A 13,214-nucleotide genomic window follows, 5' to 3' on the forward strand; every position below is an offset into this window, starting at 1 on the left:
AATAAAATGTAAAATGGTCGAAGTTGTCTTTTTTCTGTTGGTTGTTTTCTTGTTTTTGTTTTCTGTGGAAAGTATCACAAGTCTTTTGGCTAGGTCTTCTAAACATGTTTTTATTTTCTTAACCCAAACCAGCCGTGTTTACATGTATATTTCTTTGCAAGTGGGTTTTCTCGTCATCAGTCTCTTATCTATTTTAAATAAAACCATTTATTTAAAGTTCGTGGGACAATATATAGGATTTTGGCTGTGGCCTTAAACTTCATAAATTGCAGGCTAATAGAAACCATTATAAAATATTATCAGCGTTATGTTTTTAATGACATCATTTTGTTTACCGTACATTGTAGTTCCAAAACATTCTATCTTCAGTGATATTTTTCTTACCTATTATTATCATGTTGTTATTAGTGGGAAAGCTGACTTGGATCAAATTAGAATTAGCTTTGAATTTCAAGTATTTGTGGAACCGGATAACACTATGGACACTTGAGTATCCACATCAAATTATATTATCAATAGAAAATTAAAGAAAACAACAAATCCTATGTTTTGTTTGTTGTCAGACAAAAAAGTTACACAATGGTCTCTGTCAGCTGAGACCACCTCGGGGATCAAACTCAGAATTTTAGCTTCATAAGTTTTCAAGGTCACCAATGACTCAATTGTCTTGTTAAGACAAAGTTCTGAAAGCTAATAGAAGTGCAAAAATTCACAATATTTTTATAACGCAAAATGTTGTCTAGAAAGCAAGTTACGGAAACAAAAATTGTCCAAAGATCATGCTGATGTACAATAAGAAATAGCAAAGAGTTCAAACAGCACATGAATCGGAATATTTTAACAATAAATATTTGAAAGTTCTAAGAGAGGACGCTAGCATTGATTCTTTCTTACTTGTTTGTTTGTTTTGGAATTTCGCACAAAGCTACTCGAGGGCTATCTGTGCTAGCCGTCCCTAATTTAGCAGTATAAGACTAAAGGGAAGGCAGCTAGTCATCACCACCCACCGCCAACTCTTAGGCTACTCTTTTACCAACGAATAGTGGGATTGACCGTCACATTATACACCCCCACGGCTGGGAGAGCGAGCATGTTTAGCGCGACGCGGGCGCGAAACCGCGACCCTCGGATTACGAGTCGCACGCCTTACGCGCTTGGCCATGCCTGGCCCCTTTCTTACTTATTATTGGGTTTTACAAGCCAACATTTTCCATGCACAAGTAAATCTTTTGGACTATAGCATGTATTGAACACTTTCCTCACATTTTTCGTTCATATTTTTCGAATCATTTATGCACGTAAATAATATAGGAAACAATAACAATTGCAGCTGATTAAGCAACACTCGTATATATGTGACAAAATAATACCTTACACATACCTTTCGTAGTTTTAATTTATTGTAATAAGTAAGAAGAAAACAAATGGTGTTCAAGGATTATAATGTAAGATTTCATAGTACTGAGATGTTATAAATTATCGTGACGTTCAATATGTTGGTCCTTAGCGCCGTGACATTTATTATAGGTGTACGATATGCGATATCTTTAGCATATCCCTGTACTTCTTTTCTGTACTGGCGTCTGTAATTACACTGTATCAAAGTCGCTGATATGGTCTCTGCAAGCCAAAAGACGCGCAGTTGTTATTTTACTGGGTAACATTACGCATGAATTGAGAAAAACAATTACGATAAAAACTGTTTCAGTTGGACGAAAAGATACTGAAAACTGCATGTTGTATTTTTTTTTTTTTGGCTATTTAATACAGTTCCCCGCTGGTACAGCGATAAGTCTAAAGATTTACAACGCTAAAATCAGGGGTTTGATTACCCTCAGTGGACTCAGCTGATAGCCCTGTTTGTCTGTGTTATAAGAAAACACACACTTATTTAATAATTATATTTTAAAATAGTAAAGATAATTGTGAACCACCATGAATAATAAATTATATTCTAAATACACACACAAATTGTTTAATTTTTATTGTGCATAATGAAATACCTGCAGCTTTAATAATTGATTCAATGTATTACGCATTTTCCTTCAGGTAACAATAAATATTAAATAATGGTTTGAAACTAATACCAACTAATAATACAAACACATCATCGAACTTACGCTATTATACGATTAACAGTAAAGTACATAAATCATGAAATTCTTAATTTTGTATACAACTTTAAACTAAGAGTCTGGCATAACTTATTTGTAATATTTTGTTACATATATTTTATTAGTTCAGATTGGTTTGGTTTGTTTCGAATTTCGCGCAAAGCTACTTGAGGGCTATCTGCGCTAGTCGTCTCTAATTTAGCAGTGTAAAACTAGAGGGAAAAGCAGCTAGTCATCACCACTCACCTCCAATTCTTGGGTTACTCTTTTACCAATAAATAGTGTGATTGAACGTAACATTATAACACCCCCAGGGTTGAAAGGGCAAACATGTTTGGTGTGACGGGGAATCGAACCCGCGACCCTCGGATTGTGAGTCGAATGCCTTAATCACCTGACCATGCCGGGCCATATCTAATAGAAAATTTAATTTTGACCAGTCATCTGTAACTAACTATACTCAAAATTGTCTCACTTTTACATAGAGTGTGTGTGGCGCCTTATGTCTAGGATATTTTAACAACATCCTGGTTGAGTATTGGTTTAGTATTTTATGTAGTAGAAACTATCTTCACTAATCAAAATGACAATCGTTGGATCATAAATCTGCAATATGTAATAATATGTCAATCAGTTCTCAGTACATTGGTACTCGTTTATGCAGGGCTGGCGCTAGACAGAGGGTGCAGCACGTGCATTTCCACAGAATGGCAAGTTCTTGGAGGCGTAATTGGATAGAATTGACATAATGACAGAGAAGCGATGACAGGAGGTACAGTCAGCGTTTGTCAACAGCGATTTGTGACAGTCTGTGATACGTAAGTACCACTATTACAAAAACAACAAATCTTCAATCTCCTGACATCTATGATATATAGTATTTACTACTTCTGTACCAAAGACGTTCACAACTGTGAGATTCTATTGTTTAATGACTTTGGAATTCTGTTCTCTACCATTAATTGAAGTTACTTACATGTTTTAATAATTATTATTTCATTTTTCACATTTTAATCTGTCGCTGTTAGAAACTAAGTATTGGATAATAAAAGTCTAACCTAGGTAGATAAAGAAAAATATAGATTTACTTCGCTATATTCCATAAAACCTGGGTGAAAAAGCGACAACATATGCACCTTGCTTCCTTCTATAAAAGTCGAAATCAGGAGTTTTTAATTTTCAAAAGGATATATTAAAGACATTAATGTTACTTCACCTCACCCATAAACCTAAAGTATAAACATTTATCCTGACCCTTTCCAACCCAAGATCGTGTTTACTTCGCTTCTGTATAAAACAAAGATTACAGTTGATGTTGTACTAATATAATGTTGAAGAATATTGTTTTTATTAATGCTGTTGCAGAGAATAATAAAACACCGTGCATAATATAGTATACGAATTACTTCAATTCTAGTGGGTATTTAATGCAAAACATACTTATATTTAACTGTGAATAATGTAATTTCATATATTTATGTTTGTTTGTTTTGAATTTCACGCATAGCTACACCAGGGTGGTCTGCGCTAGCCGTCCCTAATTTAGTAGTGTAAAAAGAGAGCAAAGGCAGCTAGTTATCATCACTCACCGCCAACTCTTGGGCTACTCTTTTACCAACGAATAGTAGGAATGGCCGAAACATTGTAACGTCCTCACAGCTAAAAGAGGAGCACATTTGGTATGATGGGGATTCGAAACTGCGACCCTCAGATTACGAGTCGAGCGCCCAAACCACCTAATCATGTACAATGTACTTTTTCTTCAAGCTACGTCTTAGTTCATGGGCTATGTTCGAAATAGGCTAAAAAAAATCAAGCCAGTTGCACTTAATCAATTGTACAAATGTTGTGTAAAGTAAACAGGCACTAAACATATTTCGCAGACTAAACCAATAGCTAGTACAAGGAGTTCATGTATTCTTGTTTGACAAGAAACTAACTAATTTCACATAAAGAAACAATTTAAATATATTAAAAGGTTATAAATGAAACAGACTTGTGAACGTCATGATAATTTATCAGTTAATAATATTGATTGTCGAGGGTTACGTTTGGCTGTATAAAATCGAAACCAAATCGGATTTTTATTGAAATTGAACTTAAAAAATTGTTTAAAACGTTAAGAGTATAAACATTTTGGTCAAAGGTTCATATTTAGGATAAACAAACTTTGATTATAATAATGAAGTCTGCACTGTTTTCTTAAAATATCGAAAATTGGAAGTCTCGTTGTACATTTTGACGTATTTTTTTCTTTTGTTACGTAATTTGTTCATTTAATGAGCTCTTATTCAGTTTTATATGCTAATATATGTAGTGTAGCTGCCGTGTTCTTGTCGTCACAAAGATTGGCCTAATTCCTTTTTTATACTAATTTTCATAGTGTAAAATGTTGATAATCTTTATTGCAGAATATGTTCATCTCAATACTATTGTCTTTATTTTTATTTTTTTTTCATGGTCCAATCCCAAATAGTTCTTTGAATTGTCAATAAAAGAAAGGAAAAATCAAAATTGTAAAAACTAACCACAGTCTCCGTATTACGTTCACTTCCTCAGTTAGCATTTCATAATAATTCAACATAGTGTCCAAATATTACAAGGTATATCACGCATAGCGTTCGTAGAAGATAAGAGGTTGAAACAACTGATACGCTGTGATTCTTTTTTCCTGATCTGGGTCGACCTAAAGTGTGAAAGAAACTAGTTAATTCAGTAAAAGTTAATAAAAGTTTAAACAAATCGAAAAACTATGAAGTTGAATGTAATGTTGGGAATCTGAATACATTATAGAAACGTTTAGAATGATTAGGTGGGATTGAGACAGAAACGAATAAAGTCAAGATCAAACATTTAGAATTTCAATTTATTTTCTTAGCTTATTATTTTAAAACACTCTCTACCAAAAAAGAGTAAACAAAGCATGAGATACCCATGCATAAGTCTAAAACCAAAACTGAATAAAAAGTAGAGATGTTTACAGATACATGTACCTTGTGTACAACTCCGAGAAGAGAGAGTTTAAATGTAAAATTTGGCTTTTGAATACATTTTTTATTTTAATTTTAAATAAACAGATGGCTTAACTCATAAACTTTCTTCTGCTTTGGACTTTAAATTGAAAAATAATGTCCTCTTACAAAACGACTCAGTAAATATTCATAGGTTGGTTTAATTAAAGTCAGCCTCAGGGCGCTTAAGTTTAACATAAAATTAAAGAAAAAAGCCCATGTATAACTTGAGGGTTGTATTTATTGAGAAAATTGCTCGTGTTAAATATCTGCTTTTTCACAAGAATATAAGTTTTTGCTTTTTATCATAATGTTTTCTTACCTGTAATTGGTCTCCAAGAAGGAGTAGTAAAACTAAAAGGCCTCCCTGGGTACTGGTAGGAGATCTTGGTCCGTTGATTATTTGGTGATATACGATTTGGTGGTTGTTGGTGACCGACTACAGACGGTTTCCAATGTTGCCTTGTTTGCTTTATTGGATCTTCCTTTCCAGATGGTTGTGTAACACGAGCTGGCCTCCACGGTGGTATAGATGGTTGAGGTCTGTATGCTTGATCAGCACGAGGTAGAATATTTAAATAAGTTGGTCTCAGTGGTGGTCTAGATGGTTGAAGTCTATATGCTGGATCGGTAGGAGGTGGACTGTTTACATAAGTTGGTCTCCATGGTGGTTCAAATGATTGAGGTCTGTATGCTGGATCGGCATGAATTGGATTGTTTATGTAAGTTGGTCTCCACGGTCGTCTAGATGGTTGAGATCTGTACGCTGGATCGGCATTATGAGGACTGTTTACATAAGTTGGTCTCCATGGCGGTCTAGTTGGTTGAGGTTTGTGTGCTGGATCGGCAAGAGGTGGACTGTTTACGTAAGTTGGTCTCCATGCTGGTTGGAATTTGTGTGGCAGGTCATTGTGGTGTCGCTGAGTTACATGTGATCTGCTTCTTTCATAAGGTGAATCCTGCATATGAGATTGTGTTGGATAATTTAAAGGAGGATTCCATAGCCATGTAGTGGGCATTAAGGATGGAGCAACAGTCAATAACTGTTTTGATGATGTGTTAGTGTATGGTCTCCATAACAGTCTTGTTGGCAAATCTGATGCAAGGGAGTTTTGTGAACATGTGGCTGAGGAAAAAAGAAGACAAGTGTAAAGAAAATTGTAAGCCGATAAAAGCTGAATCACTTGTAAAAATAAAACTTTATTAAGTTTCATCATAAGGCTAGGTTCTAAAAGGTATTCAAACAAGGATATTTATCTCTACTTTAGGTTTTAAAATACCCTGTAAAGATATAAAGTACTTTGTTATGTACATTTCAAGAAGCAAACAGTGTGCATTGAATGTTTAAGATTGTTAGGTATAACATATGAAAACAAGTAATTAAGAAATCATTATCAAATCTTCAATTAATTATCGTTTTTTTGTGGCTATAATTCTTACATTCTTTGTAATGTTTTGTGATTGAATGGATATTTTCAGAAACTGAACCTTTTCCCGTTTAATATTCATTTGAATCCATAGTGATAACTCACGTGTACTATAGCTAATATTTAATATATTGTTTTGAAAACAACGGTCAGATAGGCAAAATTCCAGGTACAGCCATTTTTATTTAGAGATGCTAGCCAAAGAGAGGGCACCCGGTCTACAGGACACATCACCTATAAGAGAATGCTTAACCCCAGTGGAAAGTGTTAAACTATAGATCCTCTGGAACCAAGCGACATCTGGCATTTAAGATGGACAATAATGTCGAACAATAGACTTCTCGAGAAGTTTAATAAAATATTTTGATATGGGTTCTAATAAAAACAAAAAGTATCATATACGCTACTCGATTAGAATCTTTAACTTAAGCATGGCATTTTAACTCACATTTATCACGCTACTGTTCTTAAACCTTGTTTTAATGTTACTTGCTTAGTTAAATGGTTGGTTATTCAACATGATTTTGGTTTTAGTAGTTGCCACAAGACTGTGAAAAGTTTATTAATCTGCATCTTGCTTTCGTATTTTAATTTACCATAAAAATTACATTATTGATTTTATTTTAAAACTGTTATCTAATTTTAATATAAGTCTAAAAGGCCATTTAGAGAGTGAAACCTATGCCACACAATATTTTTGGTTCTTGTTGTCCCCAGCCTAAAAAATACACCAAACAACTCCTCGCCTTCAGAAATATGTGAGAATCATTTTTTATCTTAATATAATCTCGTGTTTAAATGGTTTTGACGATCCCAGTTTTCTAACTTATTTTATTATAAAGACAGTAATTGACCATCAGTATGACCTTGACATTCAATCTACATTGATCCAAATTTACTTGCTTGGACCTTGAGGGATACCCAATCATTATACCAAGTTCGAACAAGATCAGGTCAAAGTTTTCAAATTACGTTGTTAATATTTAGTGTGACCTTGACCTTTTAGCTACACTCATCAAAACTTTATCACCTGGTTCATGCGAACATTTAACCTTTCTACCCAATTTGATCAAAATGAGTTTTTGTTACTTTGCTCATTTTGTTTTTATAATGAGATTAATTTTTTCGAGTTATGCTGTGGATACACACACAGGAATGAAAATAATACTCCAGTCGTCGGGTAGGGTTAATAACTAGGGACCAAACCTAATTCAACTTTAAATCCGCAGATAAAAAACACAAAACTTCTAACTTCATGGAATATTACATTACCTTTAGTAAGGTGTAAAGATTACTGAAATCATTCTTTGCAATTCCTTTTAGCCGGCCGTGACTTAATATTAAACGTATCAGACTGTGGACCCAGTGGCTCCAGATTTCGCGCCTCATTGCGCTTCGGGATCGTAGGTGCATAATAAGATTAACTTCTTCCTCTTAAACGTGTACTTTGAAACGTGTTAAGCGCATTGTGGTGTTATACATTACTCCAGCATATGGTTACATAATTATGGATCACTTAGAACTTTGTTTTCACAATTTAATGTTATAGAAACCTAGAAACTGAAGATTGTGTTAAACCTACAATATCGTGTTCCATTAGTGTAATGTTAGAGATACCTAGTGAATTCAGCGTGACTTTGGTCCTACATATATATATATATCAAATTTTCATGAATAAATTTGATAGAAATATAAACAGGCGTAATTAACTAAACGTTCAACATAAAAATACTCAATTTTCATGACGCAATATTATAGAAACTTAGGCAGTTTGAGTGCAACGTTGATCTGATAAAGGTAGCGAGTTCCATGGAAAATAAGGCTAAGTGCAACGTTGAATCTATAATAATTTTAGGATTTTGTGAATTACTGCAAGAGATACGTGGACTTACTATTCCGGGTGACTTTTACATCATAGGAGTAAGGTTCATATCCACGAAGACAATTTTGTCCTGTATCCTTTATTGAGACTTCCTCTTCATTCCTTATCAATTTACCAGACTAATAAAATATAAATTCATAGTTTGTTACAATAACGTATGAGTGTTTCTTCACATTTTAGGACTTGTTTTGTTCGCAAATAAAATTTAAATAAAACATTAAGATTTGCAAAAAAAAAAATAAGTATTTTTGTTTACATTAAACTGAAATTAATAATTTTATTTTATTATATTGCATACTACTAACTTATAACATCCGTACGTGCCCCCCACTAGTACAGTGGTAAGTCTATAGGTTTACAACGCTAAAATCAGAGGTTCGATTACTCTCGGTGTAATCTGATGTGGCTTTGCTATAAGAAAAACACACATGAATGTATACGTAAGTAGTCACATAATAATATAAAGACCTATAATCGTTTTTTAACATACTACTAACTTGGCAAGTTATCTAAGAACAAAAGCACGGATAAAAATGTATTAAAATGCTCTACCAATTCCTTTTTTCAAAACACAGATTAACGTAAAACTAAGGAATAATTACTACTAAAATAGCACTTTATAATATATAACATATTACGTCGACAGATGGCAGTTTGACAAAACTCTTGTGAGAAAACCCACATGTAGAGAAGAATATATATGTAAAAACGACTCGTTTTGGTTAAGAATTCTTTTTTTTTTATGTAGAGGATCGAACAACGTTTCGACCATATGACGGTCGAAACGTTGTTCACTCCTCTACGTAAAAAAAAAAAAATTCTCAACCCAAACGAGCCGTTTTTACATATATAAACTCTTGTTTGTTTTTGAATTTTGCGCAAAGCTACACGAGCACTATCTGCGCTAGCCGTCCCTAATTTAGCAGTGTAAGACTAGAGGGAAGGAGCTAATCATCACCGCCAACCACCAACTCTTGGGCTACTCTTTTACCATCGAACAGTGGGATTAACCGTCACATTATAACACCCCCATGGCTGAAAAGGCGAGCAGTTTTGGTGCTACGGGGATTCAAACTCGCGACCCTCAGATTACGAGTCGAGTGCTTTAATCACCTGGCCGTTGGCCAAAACCATATGTCAGACCTTTTTTAGTTTCAACAGTATGTAATGCTTAAAGCCTCACATCTAGTAAGATGTTAAACATACAGGCAGACATTTGATATTTTATAGAAAGTAAAAATAACAATTATATTATGACAGTTTGTTTCTTTAATAAAACGTATTGTTAATTTGGAGTATTTTACTGACCTTACTGAATTATTTTAATACCAATACCGTGCGTAAGTTAGAAGGACCTCCTTATAAAAATATGCATACCTCGAAGACCGCCCCGCCATGGCCAGGTGGGTTAAGGCGTTCGACTCGTAATCTCGGTCGCACCAAACGTGCTCACACTTTCAGCTGTGGGGGGTTATAAGTAACGGTTAATCCCACTATTCGCTGGTAAATGAGTAGCCCAGGAGTTGGCGGTGGGTGGTGATGACTAGCTGCCTTCCCTCTAGCTTTACACTGCTAAATTAGAAACAGTTAGCGCAGATAGTCCTCGAGTAGCTTTGAGCGAAATTCAAAACAAACAAACAAACCTCAAAGACCCAACGTTAACTTACAAGACATTGAAAGCCAGGTATGTCCTGTCGCTGAACGTAAGTGTACAAAATTCCATTTTCTTCCCAGTTACCAAGACAACGGTACTCTCGCTCTACAAAATAAAACTTTTGATGAGTTGTTTTATTTTTTGCCTTCAATATGTCAGAAAAAAACGAATATATATAGATATATATAATTACTTAGCATAAGCAACATTGATGATAAATTCTTAGTATAAGCAACAATGATGATAAAGTTTTAGCATAGTATAAAAATCTCATCCTCAGGCTTCGGGACTACTGTTGCGACTTTTCAAAAAATACACTCATCATAAAAACTGATAAATACCTTTAACTACTTTTTGAAGCACTATATCTTAATGTAGATTTCAAAGATACTAGTGTCTAAAATATTAGTTTTCAGGAAATATAAATAAAACACAAAGTTTGGATTTTGTTAAACACAAAGCTACACAACAGGCTATATCTGTGCTCATCACGGGTGCCGATACTCGGTTTTAGCAGCGTAAGCTTAAGAAAAGATCAATTATTAAAGCATTCGCCCCCAGTAGCACAGCGGTATTTTGGTGGATTTGCAACGCTAGAAACAGGGTTTCGAGACCCATAAGGGGCAGAACACAGATAACCCTTTGTATGGCTTTGTGTTTGACTATAAATAAACAAGCACGAAGGAAACGTGTCTATGTGTAAAAAAAGCCACCGAAAGTTCTGTCTGCAATAGCCGTTCTTAGTTTTGAACTGATAGACTAAAGGAATGGCAATTAGTCAGCAGTACCTTCTGCCAAAGCATGGACTACACTCGTCTGATTAACCTATAGGCCTGGCGCAGATAGCCTAGCTACTTTGCGCCATAAAACACCAAACCAACCAACGTGTTCTAAGAAGTTTTGGTTAGGTTTAGTTTGAATTTCGCGCAAAGCTACGCGAGGGCTATCTGAATAGGAACGAAAGCAATAATTCTGAAGTGTGTGAAGAATCAAATGTTTCGCTAATTTTATATTTTACAGTCAATATTAGCCATACAGAACAACCTTTTTTCCTATATGATGCATTAATACATCTGGGGCCAGTATCTAGGCTGTACTTTTGTCGAATGGCTTTGTACAAATGGAAGATTGATTTGTTTGTTTGTTTGTTTTTGAATTTCGCACAAAGCTACACGAGGGCTATCTGTGCTAGCCGTCCCTAATTTAGCAGTGTAAGACTAGAGGGAAGGCAGCTAGTCATCACCACCCACGGCCAACTCTTAGGCTACTCTTTACCAACGAAAAGTGGGATTGACCGTCACATTATAACGCCCTCACGGCTGGGAGGGCGAGCATGTTTGGCGCGATTCGGGCGCGAACCCGTGACCCTCAGATTACGAAGCGCACGCCTTAACGCACTAGGCCATGCCAAGCTGGAAGATTGAACTGGACATTAACTTGTTTTAACACTATTACAACCGTTAGAACCTTATGGTTCTCTAACATAGTATTAAAATATTCATGGATATGACAAGTAAAGAAATGAGAAATAGGAAGAATAAGAAGTTGAACAAAACAATTTGTTTAATATGAACGCAAGAGTATTTTTGTGTATCGTAAGTTTCGCAGTTTAAATCGCATTATTTATTATGCAGTAAAATTATCTGAGAATACAATAATGCTGTTTGCCATTTCAGAGAGCGCTTAAGTTTCATTTGTTACACTCGTGAAAAGTGGCAAAAATGTATACACTCTTTTCCAGCCCTCATGTTGAAGCCCCTGTCTGTGACTACTTGAAAGGCCTAAAGTGGTTTGCCAGTGTCCTGAAATAACAAGTCAAAGAAGTTAATGAAGCTCTTTCAGCAATGCCAAAAGATAAGAAAACGAAAAATTACATATACAATGAAGTATTTAGTTAATCCATTCCAAGATCGGGAAATGAAAGTTTGTGGGTCCATTTGCTACTTTGTTTGAAACGTTTTTATTCGCTAACTACAAACTACAAAATGAATACAAAATAAGAAACATTTTCCTTACTATTCAACTTCTTATCTAGATTAAGAAATTCTTGAAGAGTTTTGCGAAAAAATATATTTCTAACGTGAGTGTGTTAGCAGACAAAATGACACAACTTATTCCAACAAAATTGGAAGTTTGTGTAATAAGAGACATTTCCATTACGAATATCAAGATGTTGAAGAAACACATGACCACTACCACGTCGAGTGTTTTCTTCTTATAGTTGAGATTGCCCGGGGTTCTTGTTGGGTAAATCTGGGCAGAGAATGTAGTACAAGTAGCAGATTCTGGAGATAAATTTCCAGTACCAAAGAAATTTTAGAAAAAACATCACTAACCAAACACTGTAAGTATTTGAATTTGTTGGTGATAAAGATCACGAGTCAAATATCAGCAGATGTGAACTGGAATTGGTTAAAAGAATCATTATGTCTTAACGCTACATCTCCTCAGCAATATTACACGATGTTTGACAAGGCGTGATAATCAATCTTTTTAACTACAACTGGGTCTGTTGCTAAGGGAACGAGCATTTTGAATCTATTAATTGTTAAAATATACATGTAACCCAGAGTCGTCAGGAGAAGCTGAATAGTATGATTAAGTTAAAAACGATGGTACTCTCACAGTCAATCACAGTAATCTGATGGAGGTGTTTCTAAAACGAAGTTTCACGACGTATTACTATTTTCTCTTAGCGTAAAGCTACTCAAATGGCTATCTTTACTGTCTACCTGGAGAATCGAGCCTCAAATTTTAGTTTTGCAAGTCCATAAACTTACAGATGACCCATTAATAGACCTGTAATTTTCAAACCACTTTAGAGTTGTAACAGAAGGAAGATTTTGTTTCTTAGAACAAAGCCAATCTGGGATATCTGCTGTGTTCATCATGGGGAATCGAACCCATGATTTTAGTATTGTAACTCAGTAAACATACCGTTGTCCCACCGAGGGATTAAGAGAAGGGATATCGTCGTTTCTATTAATCGCCTATGGTACTAAAACACATATAGCGAAGCATAGATTTGAAACAATCGTTGATAGCGGCTGCAATTTCTGACTAGGAAAAAGAATATTTTTAATACTAAGCTAGATGTGGGCTATCTGCGTTAGCCGTGCATTAATC

General features: G+C 34.9%; 1 protein-coding gene across 2 annotated transcripts in view; it reads right to left on the reverse strand.

The window, feature by feature from the left end:
- Window positions 1–1,987: 1,987 nt before the first annotated feature.
- Window positions 1,988–13,214, reverse strand: part of LOC143256991 (uncharacterized) — a 38,350-nt gene continuing 27,123 nt past the window's right edge. The window contains exons 11-14 of one of the 2 annotated variants that reach the window (XM_076515017.1): window positions 10,102–10,193; window positions 8,445–8,553; window positions 5,448–6,251; window positions 1,988–4,800 (exon numbers count right to left, since the gene is read on the reverse strand). In XM_076515017.1, coding sequence (XP_076371132.1) covers window positions 4,682–4,800; window positions 5,448–6,251; window positions 8,445–8,553; window positions 10,102–10,193 — 1,124 coding nt within the window. In that variant the 3' untranslated portion in view covers window positions 1,988–4,681. The remainder of the gene's footprint in view (window positions 4,801–5,447; window positions 6,252–8,444; window positions 8,554–10,101; window positions 10,194–13,214) is intronic. The other variant, XM_076515016.1, reaches the window with a different exon arrangement.

The sequence above is a fragment of the Tachypleus tridentatus genome, chromosome 7 (assembly GCF_004210375.1).
Source record: "Tachypleus tridentatus isolate NWPU-2018 chromosome 7, ASM421037v1, whole genome shotgun sequence".
Taxonomy (NCBI): domain Eukaryota; kingdom Metazoa; phylum Arthropoda; class Merostomata; order Xiphosura; family Limulidae; genus Tachypleus; species Tachypleus tridentatus.